The sequence below is a fragment of the Acinonyx jubatus genome, chromosome X, assembly GCF_027475565.1.
Source record: "Acinonyx jubatus isolate Ajub_Pintada_27869175 chromosome X, VMU_Ajub_asm_v1.0, whole genome shotgun sequence".
In the NCBI taxonomy this organism is placed as follows: domain Eukaryota; kingdom Metazoa; phylum Chordata; class Mammalia; order Carnivora; family Felidae; genus Acinonyx; species Acinonyx jubatus.
Genome location: NC_069389.1, coordinates 123,446,352 through 123,473,247, shown reverse-complemented (window position 1 = coordinate 123,473,247; position 26,896 = coordinate 123,446,352). Strand labels below are relative to the sequence as shown.

Below are 26,896 nucleotides of genomic sequence, written 5' to 3'. Positions count from 1 at the left end.
CAAGCTAACTTTATTAATAATCACATTGTTCATATCTTACCAATAAACATACTTTTAAAAAAAATTTACCGTTTATTTTTGAGAGAAAGAGACAGAGCGTGAGTGAGAGAAGGGCAGAGAGAGAGGGAGACACAGAATCTGAAGTAGGCTCCAGGCTCTTAGCTGTCAGCAGAGTCTGATGCGGGGCTCAAACTCACAAGCAGTGAGATCATGACCTGAGCTGAAGTCAGACAACCAACCGACTGAGCCACCCAGGGGCCCCCTTTTTTTTTAATTTTTTTTTTTTTTTACCAATAGACATATTTTAATGATGACAATTTAATACCACCCCAGATATAAATAAAAATACATACTCTCAAGGGGCACCTGGGTGGCTCAGTCGGCTGAGTGTCTGACTCTTGGTTTCAGTTCAGGTCATGGTCTCATGGCTTGTGAGTTGAAGCCCCACGTTGGGCTCTGTGCTGACAGTACAAAGCCTGCTTGGGATTCTCTCTCTTTCTCTCTCTCTCAAAATGGATAAATAAACTTTGTTAAAAAGTTTTTTAAAAAAATACATATTCTTGGGGCACCTGGGTGGCTCAGTCGGTTAAGCATCCGACTTCAGCTCAGGTCATGATCTCGCGGTCCGTGAGTTCGAGCCCCACGTTGGGCTCTGTGCTGACAGCTCAGAGACTGGAGCCTGCTTCGAATTCTGTGTCTCCCTCTCTCTCTGCCCCTCCCCCACTCATTCTCTCTCTCTCTCTCTCTCTCTCTCTCTCTCTCTCTCTCTCTCTCTCTGTCAAAAATAAACATTAAAAAAATTAAAATTAAAAAAAAATTTTTAAATACATATTCTCAAAGGACAGAAAAGGCTTGAGATAGAGATCAAGATATCAGTCATAAATGATTTGCATTCGGGGGGGAGCAATAATAAATGTTCTCAGCTTTTCTTGTTTATTATTTTTTAATTTCTCTGAAGTTTACCCAACGTGGGGCTTGAACTCATAACTCTGAGAACGAGAGTCACGTGCACTTCTGACTGAGCCAGCCCGGCACCTCATTCATGGCCTTTCTTTATCAAGTGTAACAGGGCTTGTGTCTGCAGTGATGTCTTCTCAATTCTCCAATATCTGCATCCCACTCAGGTGGCTCCACGCAGTCCAGAATGAAGGCCATCTCCTTTGGGACAGAGCAGCATGTGGACTTCCATCTCCCATCATTGGGTCCCAATGTCCTAGGGACCATGTCTCAAATTAAGTCACCATGAACTATTTGACTAGAACAAGTAATGGGATAAAGCTGAAGTGTAAGCCTTCCAATTGGATTTCAGGTGAAGTAACAGCAAATTGGAAAGAGATGCAAAGATGTTTCAAGAGTCTTGGAAATTCGCAGTCATCTAAGAATACACTTCACTCAATTTCAGAAAAAAATCCCAGACTCCCCTAACTCCTGGTCTAGGCATTGATATTCTCCTATGATATTTCTTTTGCTGAAAAAGGAACATTGGAGCTTAGGAGGGAACACTTTGATAAGATTTCAAGTATTTTCCTAGCTTTTCATTTTCTCTTTTATATATACTCCAATTAAATTTTATTTTGTTTAAAGGCAATTTTTAATGTTTATTTACTTATTCTGAGGGGGATGAGCACGAGCAGGGGAGGGGCAAAGAGACATAATCCCAAGCAGATTCCATTGCTGTCAGCACAGACCCCGATGTGGGGCTCGATCCCACGAACCATGAGATCATGACCTGAGCCAAAATCAAGTTAGACACTTAACTGACTGAGCCACCCAGGAGCCCCATCCAATTAAATTTTAAACAGTAGCTGGGGGGCACCTGGGTGGCTCAGTCGGTTAAGCATCCAACTTTGGCTCAGGTCATGATCTCACGGTTTGTGAGATTGAGCCCCACATCGGGCTGTGTGCTGACAGCTCAGAGCCTGGAGCCTGCTTTGGATTCTGTGTCTCCCTCTCTCTCTCTCTGCCCCTCCTTCACTTGTGTGCTCTCTTGCTCTCTCGCTCTCTCTCTCTCAAAAATAAACATTAAGAAAAATTCGTCAAAAATAAAAATAAATAAACAGCGTTGGTCATCCAGAAGCACAGACTGTCATAGTTTTCATGTCCCCTATAGTGCCTTGCTAAATATACATTTGTTGACTGAATCTTTTAAAAATGATTATTTTTGAGAGAGAGAGAGAGAGAGAGAGAGAGAGAGAGAGAGCGAGCACGGGGAAAGGGCAGAGAGAGGGAGACAGAGGGTCTGAAGCAGGCTCTGCACTGACAGCAGCAAGCCTGATGCAGGGCTTCAACTCATGAATCTTTAGACCATACCCTGAGCCCAAATCAGACACTTAATTGACTGAGCCACCCAGGGGCCCCTAGTTGAATCTTTAAACCCACAAGTAAAAATTTACTGCTGTAAAATGTAAAGTCACTGGTAAAAATTGATCTTTCAATCAACATAGATCATGGAGGGGCACCTGGGTGGCTCAATTGGTTAAGCATCTGACTCTTGATTTCGGCCTAGGCCATGATCTCGTGGTTCGTGAGTTCGGGCCCCACATCAGGCTTTGCTCTGGCATCGTGGAAACCTGCTTGGGATTCTCTCTCTCTCTCTCTCTCTCTCTCTCTCTCTCTCTGCTCCTGCCTTGCTTGCTTTCTCTCCCTATCTCTCAAAAAAAAAGAAAAACCTAGATCATGGATGATGAGGTTTGGGGTGATGGCTGGGGTTCGTGAGGTTCAGGACCAATGGCCAAGAAAGAATTCTTGAGACATCTTTGATGCAAAAATGGTGATTTTATTAAAATATGGGGACAGGAGCCATGGGCAGGAAGAGCTGCCCTGGGACCCTGGGGAGAGACTGATTATATCTTTGGGAGTCAGAGGAGGTAAAGTCAAGAGAAAGTTTCCCAAGAGATTTTCACATGCTAAAGAAGGATACCAGAGGCCTAGCTATTGTCAAACTAGGTTGATTTTCCCTCCAGCAAAGCATTACCATTAAGACAGTAGTTGCAAATGACATATCTGGCAAAGGGCTAGTATCCAAAATCTATAAAGAACTCACCAAACTCCACACCCGAAAAACAAATAATCCAGTGAAGAAATGGGCAGAAGACATGAATAGACACTTCTCTAAAGAAGACATCCAGATGGCCAACAGGCACATGAAAAGATGCTCAACGTCGCCCCTCACCAGGGTAATACAAATCAAAACCACACTGAGATACCACCTCACGCTGGTCAGAGTGGCTAAAATGAACAAATCAGGAGACTATAGATGCTGGCGAGGATGTGGAGAAATGGGAACCCTCTTGCACTGTTGGTGGGAATGCAAACTGGTGCAGCCACTCTGGAAAACAGTGCGGAGGTTCCTCAGAAAATTAAAAATAGATCTACCCTATGACCCAGCAATAGCACTGCTAGGAATGTACCCAAGGGGTACAGGAATACTGATGCATAGCAGCACTCTCAACAATAGCCAAATTATGGAAAGAGCCTAAATGTCCATCAACTGACGAATGGATAAAGAAGTTGTGGTTTATATACACAATGGAATACTACTTGGCAATGAGAAAGAATGAAATATGGCCATTTGTAGCAACTTGGATGGAACTGGAGAGTGTGATGCTAAGTGAAATAAGTCATACAGAGAAAGACAAATACCAATGTTTTCACTCTTATGTGCATCCTGAGAAAGTTAACAGAAGACCATGGGGGAGGGGAAGGAAAAAAAAAGTTAGAGAGGGAAGGAGGCAAACCATAAGAGATTCTTAAAAACCGAGAATAAACTGAGGGTTGATGGGGGGTGGGGGGGAGGTGAGGGTGGGTGATGGGTATTGAGGAGAGCACCTGTTGGGATGAGCAACGGGTATTGTATAGAAACCAACCTGAGAATACATTTCGTATTTTAAAAAAAGACAGTAGGGAGTTCTGAAGGAAAGGTTTACTTTGCCTGCCTCAAGTATTTGCCAATGGGCTGCAGGTTATAAGGAAATTTAATTTTATCTGCCAATTCCTTCTGTCTTTGCTTCCCACATCAATGGAAACATCATTCCTAAATGGCACCATAATAGATACAAAAGAATTAGGGTTTTTAATAAGAGTTTATTGTTGGGGCGCCTGGGTGGCTCAGTCAGTTAAGCGGCCGACTTCGGCTCAGGTCATGATCTTGCGGTCCGTGAGTTCGAGCCCCGCGTCGGGCTCTGTGCTGACAGCTCAGAGCCTGGAGCCTGTTTCAGATTCTGTGTCTCCCTCTCTCTGACCCTCCCCCGTTCATGCTCTGTCTCTCTCGGTCTCAAAAATAAATAAACGTTAAAAAAAAAATAGTTTAAAAAAAAAAGAGTTTATTGTTAAGTAATCTCTACACCCAATGTGGGGCTCAAACCTACCACTCCCAAGATTAAGAGTCACGTGCTCTACCAGCTGAGCCAGCCAGGTGCCCCAAGAATTAGGGTGTAAATTTATTTATTTATTTTGAGAGAAAAAGAGAGAGAACAGAAGCAGGTGAGGGGCAGAGAGGCGAGACCGAATCCCAAGCAAGTTCCATGCCATCAGTGCAGAGCCTGAGGGGCTTGAACACACAAACCCTGAGATCATGACCTGAGCCAAGGTCAAGAGTCAGACACTTAACTGACTAACCACCTGGGAGCCCCAAGAATTAGTTTTAAAGGAGCACTTTGAACAACCTTCACTTAAATTCATCGTGGATTCTGATCTCAGTCCACTGCACTTAGAGCTATTTGGATTTACTTGCTTTGATACCGAAGGCTGATTACTAGTGAGGAAAACCGTAGGGCAATTTGTTTTCTTCCTCCATAAGAACTTCCAATAAATGAAAGAAAGAGGAAAAGGGGGGAAAAAAAAAAGAAAAGAAAGGGAGTGGAACCCTGATGATGTCTATTTAGTAAATATAATATTTACTACCTAAAGTACTTAAAAGACAGAGCTCCAGGGGTGCCTGAGAGGCTCACTCGGTTAAGTGTCCGACTTCAGGTCATGATCTCCTGGTTCACGGGTTCAAGCCCCACATCTGAGCTGTCAGCACAGAGCCCGGAGCCTGGTTCGTGGATTCTGCCTCCCTCCCTCTCTGCCCCTCCCCTGCTCGTACTCTGTCTCTGTCTCTCTCTCAAAAATAAATAAAACATTAAAAAAAAATAAACAAGAGCCCCAGAGATGCAAAGTAACTTAAAAAAAAATCATAATGCTCAGCTACTTTCTATTCAGCTGTTACATCAAAGAATAATTAGCCTACTACAGGAAAATATATCCTCGGGTGATATACCTTGTGGAACAAACTAACAGTGGCTTCAGAAGAGGAGGAGAGAAAGGAATATTGGGGAATGCAGAGAAACCATGAGGCGGCCACACGGCCATGCTGAGAAGCTCTTGTGGTCCTATGGGATTTCCTCCTTCTCTTCTCCATCCATTGTTGTGGCAAAGGAGGCAAACTACAGCCAGCTCTCAGCGGCTACTCTAATGGAAGGCAAAGCTTTGAGGTTCTCATGTTATGGATGTGGAGACTGGGGCTCGGAAAGGTGAAGTCATGGACCCACCATCACACAGCCGCCGGGCCCAGGGCGGCCTCCTCTAGCACACCGTCCCCTCCTCCGCTGCTCTCCGAGGCTCAGCGGAGAACGTGGGAAAACCCATCAGCTCCATTTGGATTACTAGTATCCTGCCGCGGGGCCTAGTCCTCAGCCAAGGAAGCCAGCTCAGCCCGGTCACCTTCGTGCAGTATCAATGGTCAGCTGTCAATGGAAGGCTTCCTGCTCCTGCTGCAGGCCGGGCCGCATGCTCTCCTGCTGTGAAACGGGGCTGGGCTACCCGTGAGTTAGGGGCTAAAATGTGTCCTCCCGCCACAAGAAGAAATGTGGCAATCCTAACCCCTAGGACCTCAGAATGTGACCTTACTCGGAGACGTGGTCTTTACAGCCGGGACAGTTATCAGGAAGTCACGAGGGCAGGCCCCAACCCAAGAGGACCGTGTCCTTATGAAAAGGGGATGTTTGGAGACGGACACGCACAGACACGCACGTGGGGAGACCATGCCAAGGAGACGGGCCTCGAACCAGTCCTTCCCTCACAGCCCCCAGGAGGGACTGAGCCTCCCAACACGTGGATCTTGGGCTTCTGGCTTCCAGAGCCGGGAGAAAATACGTTTCTGTTGTCGGGGCTGCCCAGCCTGCCGTGCCTTGTCCCGGCAGCCCCAGCAGATACACCCCAGGAGCATCAAATCAGTCACTTAGACAATTCATTGGCAGTCACGTGAGTGTGCCCTTTTCTCAGCCACTAGCACAGACAAAACCTCAGTGCTAATACCAGGCGGACTTTGCAGTAACATACATTTTCTGTGTATCAACTCACTACGTGCAAAGTATAGGCATTCAGAAGACACATTAAATACAAAAGGAAAACTTCAGGGGCGCCTGGGCGGCTCAGTCGGTTGAGCGTCCGACTTTGGCTCAGGTCATGATCTCCCGGGGAGTTCGAGCCCCACATCGGGCTCTGTGCTGACAGCTCGGAGCCTGGAGCCTGCTTCCCGTTCTGTGTCTCCCTCTCTCTCTGCCCCTCCCCCACTCATGCTCGCTCTCTCTCTCTCTCTTTCTCTCTCTCTGTCAAAAACAAACAAACGTTAAAAAAAATTTTTTTTTAAAAAGAGAAACTTCATTACCGGTCATCCTACCACCCACACCCATCCAAACGGTAGCCGGGTGTGCACCAGCTGCGGTTACTTTTTTATTGGGGTCACACTCTGTACAGAATCTCGTCTACTGGCTTTTTCACATCAACGTGCTACAGAGTGTTCCACGTGGCCAGATGTTCACAACACAGTCCCCAAGCACAGCTACAAAGGATGGCACGGCGAGCGCCCCTGCGATGCCAGAGTCGCTGTGTGCACCTGGCTGTCGCTTCCGCTTCCGGTGGCGCAGGCTGAGGCTGCTTCCTAAGTGCTGGTTCCAGCCTGCCAAACCAGGCCCCAGCAGGGGGCCGGCCGTGCACTTTGCCCGCAGGACACCCAAGGTCTTCATGTGTTGCCAGTTTGACATCACTTTTTGTCGAGTTTGACTGTGTGTTTTAGTTACTAGTGAAGGAGAAACGCTTTGTTACTGTGCTCATTTTATTGGTCACCTGGATGTCTCTTCAGCACTGACCAGCACGTAGCCACACAGTCAAGTGTGAGCAACAAGGAAGGACACGGGTTTCGGCGGGATGCGCTTCTAGCTCGGTCTTTGTCTCCCGAACCCAGGGTTGTGAGGGTCAAGGGGCACGGTAATTAGGTAGACAGGCCGCTTCCCTCACAGGAGGGATCTAACCACTTATTCCAGAAGCCCAATCTCAGGAAAGCCAGAGAAGAAAGCAGAAGCCCCTCACTCCTGAGTGAATGGTGTGCTTTCAATCCTTGGGGTCTAACGTACAGTGGCCATACGGGCGCATGGCCATGCGGGTGACGCTGCCAGAACCCGAGGCAAGGTCCCGGGATGCGAACATCTGCCTCTCACTACTGCCGGGTCTCATCCTCTTCCTCTCAACTCCCTTTCAGAAGACAGGGCCGGTCACAGAGGGGCTCCCCATGCCTGTGTTCGCTACCCCGACAAAGCAGGAAGCCCGTCCCTACCCAAATGGTAGCTGGGGCCCAGGGCGCGGGCCGCTCCCTCGGCTCTGTCCCGCAGCCTCCCCCTCCTCTCCCCGCCTGTGTCTGCCGGCCCTGGCGCAGTGTCCAGCTGGACACACGATGTCGTAAAGAGCGACATTCCCACCTGCAAGGACCTGCCCCACACCCAACCAGTCACGTGCCTCTGCAGCCACCATCATCCCGGGGAACGGAGCCCCCCCAACGGAGCCACCAGCGCTGAAGACATCTGGCTTCAACTCCATTTGTCCTAGTCTGTGCGCTGTAGAAGACAGCCCTGTGCTGGGCTCAATGGTGGCCCAAAAGATGGATGCATGTCCTAATCCCCAGAATTTGTGATTACGACCTTATCTGGAAAAAAGAGTCTCTGTGGATGTAATGAAGATAACGACCTCGAAGTGAGCTCATCGTGGATATGATGTAGGTGGGCCCTACGTCCAGTGATGGGTGTCCTTGTAAGAGACATAAAAGATGACACGGTCAGAAAAAAGAAGAGGCCATGTAACCACAGAGGCAAGCACCAGAAGCTGGGAGATAGGCCTGAAATTGATTTTCCCACCCCTGCTGTCACTGTCACCCAGATTTCAGACTTCTGACTTCCACAACCACAAAAGAATGAATTCCTATTGTTTTAAGCCACCACATTGGTCTCTTGTCACAGGGGCCACGGGAATTTAATACCCACCCCCGCAAACCAAAAGCGCTCTTACAGAAAAATCGCAGGATCAGGACTGAATGCAGCAGGTGAGAGTTGGGGGGGGGGGGGGCCTGTCCGGGCCTTTAACATTTTCCCAAAGTATAATCACGTGCAATTAGACACTTGGGCTTCGGGCAATGGAAAAGGCACCCCTGCTCCCGCAAGCGCCACCCAAGCCCTGGGCCAGGCTTGTCTTCAGCAACAGCCCGCTCCCAGCCAGGGGAGAACAGAGGAGGGCCCGGGGAGCGTAGGACATTCTCCCTCCACTTCCAACATTCTTTCCCGACAACTGCAGGGTTAACGCCCGTGGCTTTGACATCCAAGGAAACATCCAGCATCTTACAAAGCAACGATAAGGAGTGCTCCAGCGTTCACGATCTGCCAATCACTGCCTAGTGGCCTCCCTTCACAAGCACCACTGCTCACACAGGGCAGCGACGCGCCCAGGGAGGGCAAGAGCACGCTGCAGTGCAAGGAAAGGGAAAGGAAAAGTGTACACGTGGGAAGCGGCTCCCCGTCAGACTGGGAGCTGCTCACAACGGCAAACCCAAAGCGGTGCAGGACAGGTGGAGAGATGTGAGTATGAAAGATAACAAAGTTCAGACCCACGGCACGCTGGTACAAAGTCAGGGTAGGAGAGGATCATCGCAATGTCCACCACACTCGAGAGCTGATCCCGCTTATGACCGGTAGAAGAGTGGGCAAAAAGTACAAACGAGCCATTACCACCAGAAGACCTGGAGAGGATCCTTCAAGCTCCACAAAGATGCTCAAACCCACCCTTAACAGACAACCCCACGCCTGACAGATGGGCAAGGCTACGAGGAAGTGGGGGCAGCACCCTGACACCACCCACCCCGTGTGCACGTGCTCAATGCCACTGCCTCTAACAATCTGCCCCAGAAATACGCGTAACTGATACACATGGCTGTTTGCTGTAGCATTCTCGGTGACAATAAAAGAGCGGCCACAACCCAAATGTTTGTCAGCAGCAGACTGCTTGGATCACGCATGGTGCAGCCTCCAAACGGAATGGCACACAGCCCGCGAGAGCGCTGGCGCCACGGTGTGCTGGAGCTTGGGGGGGGGCAGGCACGGGGAAGGGCTTCTGCCCATCTCGGCTTAAGAAGTTCTCTCTGAGAGCCCTGGCCTTGATTCTCAACTTCCCCAGAGGAGGTGGAAAAAGACAGAGCCCCTAGAGGCAGGCAGTTCAAGCAGACAGAACAAACAAAAACAGCAGAGCATCGGGCCCAACTGGGGTCGCAGGTACCCTAACTGAGGCAAGCCAGCAGATGGGGGAGCTGAAGCGTGAGGTCCTCGAGCTAGCCCTTGGTGCTCAAAGAGGCGGCCCGCTCCGTGTCAGCCAGCCCGTAACCGAGGACCGGGCGCGCAGGACAGCACGCACCGTGCGGCCCCGTGCTACTCGTCAGCAGGCGGCCCTACTCGATGCACTCCATGACATGTATCTGCAGGGTGTCCATATCGGGAGCCTGATACTGGCACTTGGGGCAACAGAAGTCAGGCGGCTCCTCGGGGGGGCTTCTCCTCTGGTTGGGCAGGGCCAGGTGGAAGGAGGGGTGAGCTGGAGAAAGAGGAGAAGCCGCAGAAAGTACGGAGGCCTGTCAGAACTGTTGGGTGTGGCTCCTGGAGTCACCACCACCAGCCCCTCCCCATTAGGCCCCCCCAGGGGGCAGTGCGCTCCACAGAGTAAGTCCGGGGAGGCGGTAAGGGGCTTTTGCTGGCACCCTCCCTCTCCACCCACCCTCCAGCGGCTCACTCACCTGGGGCAGGGGCTACGGGGGCCTGGGAGGCCTCCACGTGCCGCTTCCTCATATCTTCAATCCTTTGAAAAGAAAAACGGCCAGATCAACGAGGGCAAGTAAAGCTCCAGGGCCTACGTAGGAGGCTGAAGGGAGGGTGGGGCAGGAGGAGGGGGCGGGAAGAGGGGACGGACGGAAGGCGAGGGGCCGACAAGCCACGAGCCCTGCCTCACCACTCACTGCAAGAGAAGGGCACCGGGTCCCAGTCCTGGGGCGGGGGGGGGGGGCCCACCTGGCAGACTCCTGGCAGCTGGCCTTCAGGCGGCTGTAGTCCCGCTGCAGCTGGGCCAGCTGCTCCTGCAGAATCTCCTTCTTCTCGGCCAGCTTCTCCCGGGCCTGCCTCTCGGCCTGGAAGTCGGCCTTGTAGATGTCCGCCTGGCAAAGCCAAGAGAGGGGCACGCCTGCCATCCGTCGGCCATTCACCGGACACTCCGTGCTGGGGGACCAGGCAGAGCTGGCTCCTGCCCTCCCACAGCCCACAGCACAAGGGAAAGTCACCCGCACGTGCACCGACAGGTCGAGGAAAGGCACGAGGGGCACGAAGGGCTTCCAAGAAGCCACAGCAAAAGGACACGAGGTCCCGGAGCCAGCAGGCCACAGAGGAGCGCGCTCACCTGGGCTTTTAGCACCGGAACAGTCTCCATCACTATCTTGTGCTGCTCGGCCTCTTCCTTCAGCTTGTCAATCACTTCCTGCTTGGCCACCAGGGCCTCCTCGGCCTGTTGCAGCTGCTGCTTCAGGTCCTCCAGCTGCAGTCCCTAGAAATGGGCAAGGGGGGGGCTGCCGGAGCCCGAGCTGGCCCAGGGCAGGGGCCGGCAGCCGCTCCAGGTAACAAGAATCACGAGGAACGAGAGACCGAGGCCGGCCAGCGCCAGAGTGATGCCAACCACAAGATGTCGGTGCATGCAGGGCCCAGGAAAGGCAAGAGGCTGGAGGGGGAACTGTGAGGTCAGCCGGTGCGACGTGCCTTTCCCAGAATCCCCAATTGCACAGCCCTCCTCCAACCCTTCAAGGGGCACCGCCAGACCCCCTCCTGAGGCCATCCCCTCCACACCGAGCGGGTCTCCTGCACGAACGCTCCACGACATGCCACCACTAAGCTGAGAGCCATCAGTCCGTCCACCCCCTGGTCGAAGGTCTGCTGGTCCCTCACAGAGGCCCCCCGCCCCCGCACGCACACACACACGTTACAAACACACACATGTACGTACACGCGGACAGCCACACACACCATGAAGCCTTCCTTCTGGAGACCAAGGGGCCACAGCTTTGTAACCAACCGTTCTTCACAGGGTCGGTTTCAGGCTTGACCCTTATAAGTCTCCCCTGCGTACGTTCACATCTGACAACATCCTTCGCAAAATGTGCTCGCTAGAAACCGCGCCCAGTACAGATCTGATGAGAACAAACCAGAAGAGGGCTCCCAGCCACCTTCAACAGGGGGATGGAAACATTCCCAGGGCTTACCTTGGCTCTCAGAAATCTGAGCCAGGAGCCGAGCTGGTGATGGCTGGCAGGAACGACTGGCCATGGAGACAGGCAAGTTCCCAGCCCACAGAGAGAGCATCCAGAGGCCCAGCCCAGTCACCCATAGGCAGCAAACAGCACGGCACACAGATCGCCGTCTCCCCACGTCCTGCCCTGGGCTGTCACACCGCGAGCTTGACAAAGCTCTAGGACAAGTCTGGTATCCCTCCTGAAAGCCAATTCTGTCAACTCTTCAGATAGGGCCTTGAGTTCCAACGTCCCTAAATTTGGGGAACTGGGCTCCAAGTCTAGGCCACAGGGAGAGGAAGCAAGGCGGAGTCCTAGACAGTCCCAGGGACGTGTCCCCCCATACTCACTCGGTTCCGCTCGCTGCTCACCACGCTGCTCTTGATGTGGCTGTCGTACTCCTGGAAGAGCTGGTGATAGGCCACCTGTAGCTGCGCCAGCTTCCGCCTAAGGAAAAGGAGCTTTTGCTAGAGAAACACCTCGTCCTGGCTCAGCCACAGGCTTCTGTGCCTCCCACTCCACCCCCGTCCTTCTTGTCACGTCCACACACCAGAAAGGGGGTGGCCAGGGTGCCTCCGGGCCTGGAAGGCCGTCAGCTCTGAGGCAGGCTTCACTAAATGCTCAGCATCCTTTTTTCTTAAAGCTAACATTTTTAAAAATAAGAGAAGGAACGTCTGCAACACTGTGGAACCGCCTGTGCTCTTCGAAAGAGTCAGCGTCCCAAAAAACACAGAAAGGCGGGAGGACTGGCCTGGGTGCAAGGAGACTCAGAGGCACGCCAAGAAAGCCTCCCGGGGTCCCGGGCCCGATGCTGCCGACACGTGGGCCAAATGGCGCCGTGTGCACGTGGGCCGCGGAGCAGACGTCGTGGGACCGAGGGTGGGCCGGCTGGGTGTGACGGTGCTAGGGGACGGGCCCTCGAAGGGCTCCTCGCCGGGGAGAGAGCCGCTGACGGCCCTCCGGCCCCTGTCGGTCCAGGGGGTGGGGCGCCACTCACTTCTCCTCCGAGGCGGCCTGGCGCTCCATGCGCAGCGCGGCCTCCACGCTCTGGCTCTGCATGCGCAGCTGGTCCACCTGCACGCTATGCTGCTGCTGCAGGGCCTCCCGCTCGCTCTCCAGCTGCCGGGCCTGCTCACTGGCAGCCCGGGCCCTGGCACGGGGGAAGGGGGGGAGGTCACGGCGGGGTCCCGGCCGGGCCGAGAAGCCCTGCGGCCCGCGGGTGCGGGCGCACTCACAACGTCCCATCGATGCAGAACCGGTTCTGGGCGAGAAAAGGGGGAGGCTGTCCATGTCAGCGTGGAAGCACCGTCATCAGAGACGGGGCAACCGCACAGGGCCGGCTTAGGGGAGTGGCTCTCTCCCTCCCACTCAGTGTTCTAGAAGCGATGAGGCAGCTGACCCGCCGCAACGGCTCAGCCGGAGCCCCCGGCGCACACACCTGGAGTGGAGCTGCGCCCCTGCCCGGCTTGCCTCTTCTCACCTGGACCCCACGCCCCTGTCCTCGCAGCCACATCACCCCACGGCCCCCAGTCTCCCATTTCCACACTGCGCCCTAGATGTGCAGGCCCAGGCTCCAGCCATGTCATCCTGCTGGCCCAAGGCCTCACGTGGTCCTGTCTGTGGAGGCGACAGTGGCTCCTTCTGGGTGGGAGAGGCCACCGGGGACGGTCACTGCTACCACTGTCCAAATGCACGGAGCACACTGCCCTCTGTGATCTGTCTTGCCCAGGGCACAGAAGTGTATGAAGTCTGCAGCTCTTAAAATGGCCACGTGGGAAACCCTAGGTGCGAGCGAGGCCATGTCCACGCTGTCCAGCTCAGCATTTGAGTGCCAGACCACATCAGGAGGGACACGAAAGGACGTTGCTCAACAGCCCAGAATTGCTGAAGTAAACATTCATGCGGGGTCGTTAACCGACCAAAGTTGTCTCTAGCTGTTTCCTTTATGTACACAGAAAAAGACAGGCAGAAAGGACACCAAATTGTCCTACAGGTGATACACGTGATTTTAGAAAACTAGACGTACAGAAGAGTCCACCGGGGAAAATACCAGAACATGACGAGCCAGAGGCCACCAAGCTCGGCCTTCTGATGCCTTTCCTCACTCACGGTCGGCTTTCTGGATGGAAGCACGTTCACGTGGTCTCTCACCTCACTCTGATACTGGAAAACTCGGGTCTGCTCCCCTCAGCGCCTTCAGGAAGGCGTCTTTGCCACCGCCCAGTGCACCCCAATCACCTCCTGCACCGGGAGAGCTGGACCCGCTGTCAGGGGGACCCATCTTTCTTTCTGGACGGCAGCACCTGGGTGGCATGAGAGTGCGGTGGGGGGGGGGGACACCTGTGCCCCCTGACCCAATGACCCCACTATAGGAAGCCCTCTGCAGAAAAGAGCAACCGGCAGGCCACTCACATTAGCAGAGCCACTTGCCAAGTCAGCCCTCTGGTGGCACCCGGGCAATGGGCTGGTGCGGGTCCCTGAAACGACATGACACTTTGCCTACTGACAAGGGTGGTCCCTGCGCCTGGACTGTTCGCACGACTGGCTGGTTTATTCATAGCACCTGCTTTGCTAGGGGGCAGGGAGTTTGCTGTGTGCCCGGCAGAGGGGGCCCAGGTGACCAGCGTCCAATAAGACCCCTGCTACTGAGTCTTGAGTGGGTAGGGATGTATCTGTCACTGCTGGAGAAGGGAGAGCACTCAGCCGGCCCCCCACGGAAGGCGGGGAGGGAGCCCAAGGCGTGGAGTCCTTCACCCCGACCTGTGTCTTCTGTCCTCACGGGTCCTGCTGTGTGCCCTCTCCCTGTAATAACCTCAGCTGTGAGAGCACGGAGTACTTCTAGAGGATAACTGTGGATCACGGGTGTGCTCCTAGGGTCCCCCCAAAATGCTCCCTAAGGAAATGATCCAGCAAAAGGTCAGGGAGCCCCAAAGCACCGCTGGGCTCCAGATTCTCCAAGCCCCTGTGTGCTCACACTCCACATTTTCCAGTCGATTCTCTCCCAGAGGAACCCCCCCCCCCCAGAGGCCCCAAAGGTGCCTCACTCTTCTCAGGCACCGCGACAGCAGCCCCTGGCAGGCTCTCCCTTCCCACTCACCTGCCCTCCAAAGCCTGTCGCTCTTTGATGGCGGCCTCCAAGCGACTCTGGCTCTCTTGGAGCTCCCCCAGCAAGGACGTCACCTGGGCTTTCACTGACGCCTTGTCCTCAGCCAACTGCTGTGTGAAAAAAAGCCACTTCCCATTAGTGATGCTTTCTTGCCAGCTGCCCACCCCCAGCGCCCCTGAGCCGCAGGGCAGCCTGCAGGCACTGAGACATCACCTAAGGGCTTCTCTCCTGCCCCCAGTGCCACCACTCATCTGGCCTCTCACCTCCAGAAGCTTCCCAACCCCAACAAGGCAAGTCTCCTGGGACCCCACACCCCCAAGCCCCTCCTCATCCCCATGGACGGTAGCATGGAGCTGCCTCGAGTTTCATGAGGCTGGCGAACAGGCTGCGAGGACGGAGCCGAGTGGGAATCTCTCAGCCTCTGAGACTTGCCGCCAACGGAGGGGAGACCTAAAGACAGCGTCAAAATACACGCTCCACCCACAGGCTGAGGCTGCCAGAAGGAGCGCTGAGACGGACTGATGTGTTTCCAGAAGACCTGGCCAGTGACAAAACTCAAGAGCCGTTCATATGCCCTGAGGCTCATCCTCCCTCATCCAACTGTCCACCCCAGGTCCCCTGCAACCTCAAGCCACTCAAGCCCAGGGTTGGCCTGGGCATCCCGAACCCTGCATAGCGAATAACACTCCTGTCCTCTGTACCCCCACCCTGGGCTTCTGTGCGGGCACCACACCAATGCTCCTTCCCTTCTCTGCAGGGACTGTGGCCCAAACCCCCGGCTTTCTGCATATACATACCTGGGGCTGGTCTGCAGGCCTGCTGTCCCCCTGCAGGCTAACAGGACAGACTCCTCCCATGAGCCCGGCCCGGCTGTCCAACCACCTGCCCCACGGGTCCATATCTGTGCCCATCAGCAGACCCCATCGGCTAGCGCCCACCCCACTCAAGGCCCTCGCCAGGGGCTGCGATGGCGTCCACCTGGCCTCCTCCTCCGCTCCCGCACCTGTAGGAGTCAGTCTCCTGGGTCTTCTCTAAAGAATCACAAAGCAGGGGGCTTACGACAGCAGGAATTTACTGCCTCCCAGTTCTGGAGTCCAGAAGTCCAAGAGCAAGGAGCGGGCAGGGTTGCTGCCTTTTGGGGGCTCTGCAGGAAAATCTGCGCCGGGCCTCCGTCCTGGCCTCAGAGGCCACCAGCGCTCCTTGGCCCATAGATGCTTTGCCCCAATCTCTACTTCTGTCATCTCGTGGCCATCTTCCCTGTGTGTGTTTGGACAGACCCATCCTGATCCAGCATGACCACATCCTAGCTATTATTTCTCTTTTTTATGAAAACTCTCTTTAACTTTTATTTTTGAGAGACAGAGTGAGTCAGAGCGTGAGCAGGGGAGGGGCAGAGAGAGAGACACAGAATCTGAAGCAGGCTCCAGGCTCTGAGCTGTCAGCACAGAGCCCGACACGGGGCTCAAACTCACGAACCGCAAGATCATGACCTGAGCTGAAGTTGGATGCTCATCTGACTGAGCGATCCAGGCGCCCCCCCCTTTTTTTTAATTTATTTATTTTGAGAGAGAGAGAGAACATGTATGTGCAAGCAGGGGAGGGGCAGTTAGAGGGAAAGAGAGACTCCCAAGCTGGTTCCTTGCTGTCAGCACAGAGCCCGATGTGGGGCTCGATCCCACAAATGGTGAGATCACGACCTAAGCTGAAATCAGTCGGACACTTGACAGCCTGAGCCACCCAGGCACCTCTAACTTTACTACTTCTGCAAAGACCCTATTTTCAAATAATATCGCATTCTGACGTAAAGAGTGTAGGATGTGGACATTTGTTTTGGGGGAACACAATTCAACCCATAACAGTCCCCCCCTACACTCTACAATCTACATGAAACCAAATAATGTCTCACACTAGCACAGAAGCCCCCACAGTCCCTGTCACACTCGGGTCAAAGCCCAAATCCTTCCATTGGCCCCACAAAGCCCACAAAACCAGCCCCTACCATGACTCTCCCACCCACTCCTCAGCCACTTCCACACAGCCTCAGTCATGTTTGCCTCTCGGATGGTCCCTGAAAAGGACAGGCATGCCCCTGCCTCAGGACCTTTGCACATGCTCCCCCCCCCCACCCGCCACAAAACATGCTCTCCCCAGATACCCATGCGGCCCAGCCCCTCACTGTGTTCTGGTCCTTACTAGAAGACACCTCAGTGAAGGTCTCCCCATTGAACAGTGCAAATTCCCCACACCACCTGGCCTGTCACATTGGCATCTCCACTTGGGTATCTAGTAGTGTTCTCAAGATGAACCTCTCTTAATCTGCACTCCTGATGGCCCCCAAAAACCAGTTCCCCCCACAGCCCTCCTTATTGTCGGCAGATGGCAAATCCATCCTCCAGCTACCAGCACAGAAACCTTGGAGTCCCCTGGACTCCTGTGTCTCACGGCTCACATCCAACGCATCAGGAAACCCTGTCAAAATATATCCCGGATCTATTTGATGATACTGAGCGATTAACGTTGACTGTTCCGGGCAGGACCGTGGTATTGTGGTTATGTCTTTTCGAAGCCCTCTCTCACAGACGCATACTGAAATATTCACGGATGAAAGCACACAGCGTCTAGAACTTGCTTCAAACTAACGGGGGAGCCACTAGGTATGTACCCGATAACGGAAACACATGTCCACCCCCAAATGTTCATGGCAGCATTACCGGGGGCGCCTGACTGGCTCAGTGGGAGGTCGTGAGTTGGAGCCCCACGTTGGATACAGAGATTAAGGAGATAAAACTTAAAATAAAAAATAAACACACAGCAGCATTACTCACAACAGCTAAAGAGTGGAAATGAGCCAAATGTCCGTGAACTGATGAACGGGAAAACAAACTGTGGTATCTGCGTACGCCAGGATATCACCCGGCATGAAAGGAACAGCACGCACGCACTCACGCTGCAACGTGGATGAGCCTCAAAAACACCATGCAGAGTGGAGGAAGCCAGAGGTGAGGGGCACATGCTGGATGGTCCCACTGGCATGTGAGGTCCGGCACAGGCACACCCACAGACAGAAAGCAGACCAGGGAGTGCCAGGGGCTGGGGAGAGGGTGGGGAGTGACTGCTAACGGGGGTGGGGTTTCTTCTGGAGGGGAGCGCGAGGCTGGGGAGGAGGAAAATGTTTTGGAACTAGTGGCAATGGTTCTACAAGTCTACAAATACGCCCAAAATATCACTGGATTCTATACTTCAAAAGGGTATGGCGTGTGAATTTTATCTCAGCAAAACCGTTAAAAAATGCCAACGTATTGTTCTACTGGCTTCTCCAGTGACGGGCACTCGGGCTGTGCCCAGGTTTTTGCTCTGCTCAATGGACAAGAGCTTCTCTGAGATGCCCACCTTGGGTGAGGCTGCTCAGTCAGGGGCGACCTGAATTTTCAACTGGGAGAGAAAATGCTTTTCAGAGCTGACAGGCTTGTCAGCGGAGAAACAGGGCTACCGCAGGGGTCCTGGCCCCTGCCGGGAAACCAGCACCCTGTCACGGGAGCCGGGGCCGGCCGGTGGGGGCTCCCAGGGCTGCACGGACAGAGGCCCTGAAGGCACTTAGTAAAGAGCAGTGAGTCCATCTGTCCGAGGCTGTAATGGGCTGAATGGCAGCCCCCAAAAGATAGGTCCACATCCTAACCCGCAGAACCTATGAATGGGACCTGATTCACAGATGCAATCAAGTTAAGATGAAGCCGTACTGGAGGAGGTGGGGGAGGGAGACCCGATGACTGTTGAGAACTACAAAAGATGTCAGCACAAAATGACTTTGACTCCATCCGAAGCCCTGCACTCAGAGCCGATCTAGGAAAGCTCAGCGCTGCCAAAATTGCCTGTTCTAGCCATCACCAGACCTAGGCCCCCACCTCCGCTCACTTAGAGCATTTACTAAGAGGCCTCCCTAATGTGAAGCCTTCCTCTGTCCCTTTGGAACATCTGCACACCTCCCACAACCCGGGACACTTTCTCAAGGGCTTGAAAACCATTCCCAGGCTCTGTGCGGGACAGAATGCTAACTTCCGTAACTGCCAGCTAGCCTCATGTATCTACACCGATGGCCCCTTTGTGAGTTTTCACTTGAGCCCCGGATCACTGCCCCTCCATCCCCATCACTCTTTATGTCAACAGTCACCTCTGCAAATCACAGTGGAGCTCAGCTCATCCCCTGCTGTCAGTAATTACCAAATAAAACCCGTTCTCACCGCTGCAATTACCGTCCAGCTGTATTTCTCTCTGACCCTGGTGTCTTCATAAGAGGGGGAGGAGAGACACACGGACATGGGGAGAAGGCGAGGTGACCACGGAGACAGAGGTGGAGCGCTGCGTCCACAGGCCACGGGAGGCCAACCATCACAGCCATAAGCCAAGGTGGGGAAAGCAGCCTGGCCCAGGTTCCCCCTCGCGGCCTCCGGGAGGCACCCGTCCCGCCCAGACCTTGCTCTTGCACTTCTGGCCTCCAGGACCGGGAGGCAGTACATTTGTTTCTTAGAGCCACCCAGTCTGTGGCCCTTTGTTATGGCGGCTCCAGGAACCCGGCACACTTCCCTGAGGGCCCTGCCAGGCCATCTGCGCCGACAGCGTGATTCCTGGTGGGGCCCCGGCTTCACGTCTGCGGGGCAGAGACTGAGAATCTGAGGTCAGCCACGCGGGAGCCCCGGGCCCACAGGACCGACCCCCACTGAAGTCCCCGGACGCCGGCGCTCAGGGAAGCTTCCCCGGTGGCGGCATCCTACGCGCGTCGTCACGCGTCACCGCGGGTCGGACCGCACTGCCCCACGACCCCCCTGGCTAGGGACCCGGAAGCCCGCCCCCGGTCTGTCCCGGACCCCGCCCTACGCCCCTTTGGTCCTTGCTGACTCCCCCCTGTATCCTCTCACTGTAAGCAGCCATTATAACGGCCGTAACCACGAGTAGGACGGCTCTGCTGAGTTCCGTGGCCCTCCTAGTGCAGCACCGAGCCCGAGGGTGCTCTCGGGGACCCGTGACCCCAGCTGCCCTCTGGGAATGCTGGCGTCCCTGCGGTTTGCAGAATGCAGGCGGCTGGTGTCACAGGTGGCCGGCAGCCGCGGCCGGCCGGCTCCGGGGAAGGACCCACCCTGCCCCTCTGACTACCTTTTGGCATCTCTTCAGATGTTCCACCTCCTGCAGGGCCTGCTCCCTCTGTCTCCTCAGGTCGAGCTTCTCCAGGCTCAGTCTCTCCACCAGTTTCCTGGCTTCCTGGAATTTCTGCATGAGGAACTCCTTCTCCTTCCTCTGGCTGCCTTGGAAACGCTGCAGCTCCTCACAGCGCTCCCGAAGCATCTGGTTGCTCTGCCGGATGGCATCTGGCGGCAGAGGAGAGAGCAGAGAGGTGAGACCCGGTGGGCGCCCCACCAGCCCCTACCTGGGCCCATCACGGCACCCTCCCCACATGCGGCCTCTTACACAGACATGGCTTTGAGATGGTTCCTTTTATTTTACGTAACACTTTCAGCATCAATTACGCCGACGTCCAGCACCTAAATTTCTCCAAACACATCAGCTTCACTCAAAAGTGTGTGCCAAATGGCACTCTCTTTGTAAGTGACTCGAATTCATTCTGGCCATCTGTACTGTGGCCGGGTCAGAGGCACGCCTGCCTGCCCTGGGGCGCTCAGTCACTGTCTTCGGTCGAGGGAAATCCTACCCTGCCTGCAGACTCCGGGAAGGCCACCAGGGGAAACTCCCTGTGCCATCACTGGCTGCGGCCTGGGAGCGCCAGGTTTGCAGGTGGCCTCCCTGAGCTTTACCGTCCTCGTGTGCCTGTTCAACGGGGATAATCGCACCCACCTCATAGGACGCGGAGGGTTAAATGAAAAAGCAAAGTGCCCAGGGCACAATAAACACACAGGAGACAGCCAGTACCCCTCTCACCAGGCCAAAGGATGAGCGTGTGCAAAGGCCAGACAGTCAGCAGAGGCTGAGGAAAGGAGAGCCACACACCCAAGGACACCCCAGGCAGCAGAGGACCATCGAGCGTTGACAAAACCGATCAGTGACACGTGAAGGTTCTAGCAACTACAGAACCATATAAGATAGGAACAGGCAATAGCTTCACGTCACCCTCTGGTCAAAACCCTTGACCTGACGGAACATTCTTTCACTCAAACTACAGTGGCTTTGGAGCCCGGCTCCAGAGTCACCTTCTGCACTCTCCCGTCCCCATGTGACTTCTCCCCTGCAGGGCTTCCAGCTTCACTCGCCCGACTCCACCTGTTGTAATCCTGCTCGGTTCCCCACCTAAGGCTCAACTCATATGCGACTTCTTTTTCTACTGAGGTAAAACTCACGTAACATCAAATTAATCATTTTAACTATTTTAAAGTATACAGTAATTGAGTGGCTTTCACGTATTCACAAACCTATGCACCCATCACCTCTAGCTACCTCTAGAACATTTCCACCACCACCCCCAAAAAGCCCATACCCACTGGCAGTCACTTCCCCTGGCCCCTAGCCTCTGGCATCCACTTATCTGTTCCTCTCTCTGGATTCACCCCTCTTGCACATGTCACATAAATGCACTCCTACACTAGCTTAATGCAATTTCCTCCATGACATTTTCCCCCACACACATACACATTCCAAGAGAAGTCTGTGTCCTCTCCCTGCCCCCTCCTCCTTAGACACAATCATGGGCATTGTTGGGGAGCAGACACCTTCAGGGCCCTGGCGGTTTGACCCAGGACCTGACACAGAGCACCCATTTAACAGGAATGTGCAGAGCCGATGCTGTGTGGAGCCAACACACTGAACAACCGTGGGTCAGATGCACAGAAGCAATCCATGCAGCTTCAAGGTCTCTACCTGCTACTACAGCCTGAGCTCCCTGGGTGGGGAGCTGGTGGTGCCATAATCTCTCTACACCCAGCCTGACAAACTGTCACCCCAAGTTCATCTTGCCAGAGCACCCTGCTGGGGACCAGCAGAGGCCACACATGTAGCTGTGGAAGGTGAGCTGTCTCCCTGCCCCCAACCTGGCCACCAGCTCTATGTGACCCCAACATAGCAAGGCATTTGACAACATTAAGGACACTGTTTGTTGTGATAACTGGAGGAGTGCTATTGGCATCTAGGGGTAGATGCTAGGGATGCTGCTCGATACTATGCAGTGACCAGGACAGCCCCTAGATGGCTAAGCGTGATTACAAGGCAGGGAGCAGGGGTAGGGTACTGTCACACGCCAGGCAGCAATGTGCCCCTTCCCAAGGGCGGCCACCCTGCCTGAGAGGCAAGGTGCAGGCCCCTGGGACCTGGAGAAGCTGCCGCACAATACCAGTGAGGACGCGGCAGATGAGCAGATGAGCGGGTGGGGGCGGTGACGAAGACAGACAGGAACTGGTTCCAGGTTCCAGGAGCCACCACCGGGCCTGTGGTCACGCCCCGACAAGCTGAACCAGAAATCCCCTTTCCCAAAGCAGCCCGCAGGCCCTTCCCAGGGCAGGCCACGCCCCCTTCCCAAAGCAGCCCTCAGGCCCTTCCCAAGGCAGGCTGCGCCCCCTCCCAAAGCTGCCTGCAGGCCCTTCCCGGAACAGGCCACGCCCCCTTCCTGGGAGCCTCCCGGCTACTCCCAGGATAGCCAGTGCTTCATGATGGATCAGGAGGAGGCAGAAAAGTCTGGCCCCGTTGGCCCAAATGGGGCAACTCAGAACGGTGGCTCCGGTTCCAGAGCTCCCGGTAGGGTCGGCCTGCACTGCTGTCCAGCTTCTCCCCGTGCCCACCCCTGCTTCTTCCCTTCCCTTCCCCAAGAGTGGTCCTGTGTAGGCGCACTCTAAATAAACCTCCTGCACATTAATCTATACCTCAGAGTCCATTTCCAGGGAATTCCCTCCTCAAACAAAAAGGGAGGGTGGCTGAGTTTGAATCACTAGCTGGCTCTCAGGTGTATTCCCACCCCAGACCCAGTAAAAGCAGAGGCACCAGTGAGGGGAGTAAGCCTCCCCCACCAACAGGGCTGGGACCTCTGACGTTTTACTCTGCACACCTGCTATCTTCCTCACCTCGGAGCTCTTGATTCTCCTCCACACAGCGTTGGAAGGTCTCAGGAGTGCCCTGCTCAGAAGGTAGGTGGGGCATAGCTGGCTTCCCCAGAGAAGACTCTTCACCCAGCACGTCCTGGTCCCCTGCCGGGCCGCCGCTGGGCTGCACCATCTCACACAGCTGACTCTTCCAGGGGGGCCTGCTCATCCAACAAGTCAGGGTCTGGAAGAGCAAGGCAGCAGAGGTGTCACATGAGACCCTCGCCGAATTCTCTTACCTTGAAGGACAGGGAGTGCAGTCTGTGCAGGAGTTCCAAGGCCACACTTTAAGCAGAATGCCAGGCACTGTGTCAAGTGTAATAGGATGCTAAAATGGGCTTTTCAGTCTAAACGGGGGATATACTTTCGTTCCAAAGGGAGGTGCAGGCCCATATGTGGGATTAGAAAGGCTATGTATGGCTCAGCACTTGTTATAAACTCTGTCTGGCACCTATCTCCAGGCTGTAAACTGAAATTAAGAATTTAGGGGTGCCTGGGTGGCTCAGTTGAGCGTCAGACTCTTGATTTCACCTCGGGTCATGATCTCGAGGTTCAATAGTTTGAGCCTCGTGTCAGGCTCCATGTTTACAGCATGGAGCCTGCCTAGGAGTCTCTCCCCCTCTCTCTCTCTGCCCCCTCCTGCGCACGCACGTTCTCTCTCTCTCTCAAAATAAATAAACTTAAAAAAAAATTCCCCAGAGAGTGGAAATTAGGGAGAGAATTATTTTTGTAGGGAGGTATCAGTGTGCTGTGAATCCTACCTGCTACATACACCTCCGAGCAGGAGTGAAGGGTTTTGGCCCCTTACCTAGTGTAGTGGGTTGAATGATGGCCCCCAGCAAGATATGTCCATGTTCTGACCTTATTTGGAAAAGGGGCTTTTTGCAGGTGTAAGTAAGTGAAGGATCTTGAGATGAGATCATCCTGGATTAGAGTGGCCTTAAGTCCAATGACAAATCTCCTTATAAGAGACAGAAAAGGAGAGACACAGACACAGAGAAGACAACGTCACAACAAAGGCAGAGAGTTATGTGGCCAAGAGCCAAGGAATGCCTGGAAGAGGCAAGACGGGTCGTCCCCTAGAGCCTGCGGGGGGAGCGTGGTCCTGCAGACTCCTTAATTCCAGAGTTCTGGCCTCCAGAGCTGGGAGAGGATAAACGTGTTACCTTAGCCACTCGGCTTGTGGTCATCTCTCACAGCAGCTCTAGGAAATTAATCTGCCGAGTAAGGGGAGCTTCAAGGACACTGCTCAGAACCACATGAGTGTTCCCTGGAGCTGAGGGCTAGAATGGGACATCCAGTGTCTGCTGCGCACTGAGGGCTCTGAAAGTGGGAGCTGGACTCGCAGCCTAAGAGAGCAGGCTGAGCTGCGCGCACTCCCCCGTGGACTAGTCGGCAATGTGGGGCAGCACCAGCCTGGAGCCCTTATAAAGTCCACCCAAGAAGACTGACTACCTGGAGGAGGAAGCCAATCCCAACACAAGCTTCCAGGAGCAGGCCTGCACTCAGAGAGGACGGCTTTAACGCTGAATAAACTATTACGCTGATAATGCTCCCCTGAACGCCCCACTGAACCATCCATCCACAGGATGTGATGAGCCACCAGTCCTTCCCTCAGCTTCCAGAAAAGCGCACTCTCCTGGTTCTCCTACCTCACTGGCTGCTCCTGCTCAGGCTCTTTCACTGGATCCTCCTCACCAAGCCACCCTATCATGTTGTGGTGCCCCAGAGCTCTGTTCCGGGGTCTCTTCTCTAACATCGGTCACCCCAATACAGAGTTCATTCAGCCTCTCAGTTTTAACCCCCATCCTCTTGCTGACGATGCCCAAACCCAGCATCTCCACTTGGATATCTAGTAGTGTTCTCAAAACTAACCTTAAAATTGCACTCCTGACGGCCCCCAAAAGCCAGTCCCCGCCCCACAGCCCTCCTTATTGTCGGCGGATGGCAAATCCGTCCTCCAGCTACCAGCACAGAAACCTTGGAGTCCCTCTGGACTCCTGTGTCTCTCGGCTCACGTCCAACGCATCAGGAAACCCTGTCAAAACGTATCCCAGAATCTATTTGATGACAGTGAGCAATTAATACTATTTTAGGTGTCATGGTGCTATTTGGTTCATGTTTTTTTAATCCTTTCTTAGAGATGCATACTGAAATACTTAGAAGTGAAATTATACAGCGTCTGGAATTTGCTACTAGGTACCTATCTCCCCGGCAGAAACAAAAACACATGCACACACGCAAATGCTCACAGCAGCATTACTCACAATGGCCAAAGAGTGAAAATGACCCAAAAGTCCATCAACTGATGAGTAAAAGTCCAGCACATTCTCATGCCAAAAAATGGACCAGTCTTACATGCATAACACTAAAAGAAGCAACTCACAAGAGACAACATATTGTGTGATTACATTTATGGGAAATGTCCAGAACACGCAAACCCATAGAGACAGAATGATTGGTGGATGCTTAAAAACTGAGAGATAGGGGGTAATGAAGGTGATAGCTAACGAGGTGCGGGGTTTTTTTGGAGTCATGAAAATGTTCCGGAATGAGATAGTGGTGATGCTTACGAGGTGCAGGGTTTTTTTGGAGTCATGAAAATATTCTGGAATGAGATAGTGGTGATGGTTGCACAACTCTGGATATACTACAAACCAGGGAGCTGTACACTTTAAATGGGTGAATTGGGTGGTATGAGAATTATGTCCCAAACCCACTATTGAAAATAATAATAACAAGAGATGCGTGTTAGAAGCATAAATTAAACAAAAGTAGCCCTGGGGCGCCTGGGTGGCTCAGTCCGATGAGCATCCAACTTCAGCTCAGGTCATGATCTCGTGGTTTGTGAGTTCGAGCCCCGCGTCGGGCTCTGTGCTGACAGCTCAGAGCCTGGAGTCTGCTTCGGATTCTGTGTCTCATTCTCTCTCTGCCCCTCCCCCACTTGTGCCCTGTCTCTGTCTCTCAAAAATAAATAAATGTAAAAACAATTTTTAAACAAAAGTAGCCATGAGTTGACAACTGTCAAAGCTGGGAGATGAGTACATGGGGTTTACTATTCTATTCTTTCTACTTTTGTACATCTTTGGACTTTTTCATAATAAAATGTTCAAAGCACCACCATCTCTCATCTGGATTACTGCGATAACCTCCTAAAAGGTCACCCTGCTCCTACCTCTTGTCTCCTATAATTTGTTCTCCCCACAGGGGCAGACTGGCCTAACAGGTAATTCTGATCACGTCCCTCCTCTACTCTGTTCCCTACCAGTTCCTCATTGCCCTCCGTGTAAAAGCCAAGGTCCCTAAAACGGCCTGCAAAGCCCTCAACTGTCTGGTCCCTCATTGCTTCTTCTCCAAGTATTCTCCCCTCACACACTCTACTCCAGCTACAGTGGCCTCCTTGCCATTCCTTGAACACGCCAGGATGGCTCATCCATCCCCAAGTCACAGAAACGGTTTGAGGTCGGGTAGACATTAATCGTTTTGCAAAGCGAGGCACATGAAGACACGTAGCTGCCAAACTATATTTGAAGCCTTTTTAAAGGACTTAACCTCCAATGCAGTCAAGTTTAATGAACAGAAAATGTCTCGGAACTAGAAGAGTCATCCACAAAGCAGGGGTGTGGTCAGACTCCGCAGCGGTGGCGGAGGACGGAAACAGTCCCGCTCGCCAGCAAGGTAACCCGGCCCCTGCATCTGCCGGCCGCGGCCGGTGCGCTACAAGCAGGCAGCAGAAATGGGCCAGGCCCAAAAGGAAGGGGAAGCCTGGATGTCCGGGGGAGTCTTGGAGACAGCGGAACGCCCACCGAAAGTACCCTGTCTTCGAGAAGACGACCACACCTGTCAGCAGAGACGGTCCGACGTGAGAAGCGCAGGAACAGCGAGCCGCGAGCACTCCTCGGGCCCCGGCGCTCCGAGAAAGTCCGGGTTCTGCGGTCACCTTTTCCTTCTCCCGCTGCCGAAATTCACACTTCCGGCTTCCGGTGTCGTAGCTGTGAGATCCGGAAGTAAAACACGCAAGCCCCGCCCCCACCCAGGAGCCGGCAGAGATGTGGCAGAGGCTGCTCCCGAGGGGAACCCGAGCCCGTCAGCCTTCGC

The 26,896-nt window shown here is 53.9% G+C and overlaps 1 protein-coding gene across 7 annotated transcripts in view; it reads right to left on the bottom strand.

The window, feature by feature from the left end:
* Positions 1-2,755: 2,755 nt before the first annotated feature.
* The window catches only part of IKBKG (inhibitor of nuclear factor kappa B kinase regulatory subunit gamma), a 29,244-nt gene continuing 5,103 nt past the window's right edge, over positions 2,756-26,896 (bottom strand). Inside the window, exons 1-11 of one of the 7 annotated variants that reach the window (XM_027053289.2) lie at positions 26,639-26,791; positions 22,781-22,982; positions 19,875-20,086; positions 14,718-14,836; positions 12,618-12,770; positions 11,971-12,067; positions 10,741-10,884; positions 10,359-10,501; positions 10,088-10,149; positions 9,712-9,888; positions 6,627-8,061 (exon numbers count right to left, since the gene is read on the bottom strand). In XM_027053289.2, the coding sequence (XP_026909090.1) occupies positions 9,746-9,888; positions 10,088-10,149; positions 10,359-10,501; positions 10,741-10,884; positions 11,971-12,067; positions 12,618-12,770; positions 14,718-14,836; positions 19,875-20,086; positions 22,781-22,967 (1,260 nt within the window). In that variant the 5' untranslated portion in view covers positions 22,968-22,982; positions 26,639-26,791 and the 3' untranslated portion in view covers positions 6,627-8,061; positions 9,712-9,745. Of the gene's footprint in view, positions 3,329-6,626; positions 8,062-9,075; positions 9,889-10,081; positions 10,150-10,358; positions 10,563-10,740; positions 10,885-11,970; positions 12,068-12,617; positions 12,771-14,717; positions 14,837-19,874; positions 20,087-22,780; positions 22,983-26,638; positions 26,793-26,896 lie in introns of those variants that run through there. The other 6 variants (XM_053201896.1, XM_027053287.2, XM_027053291.2 and 3 more) reach the window with 6 other exon arrangements.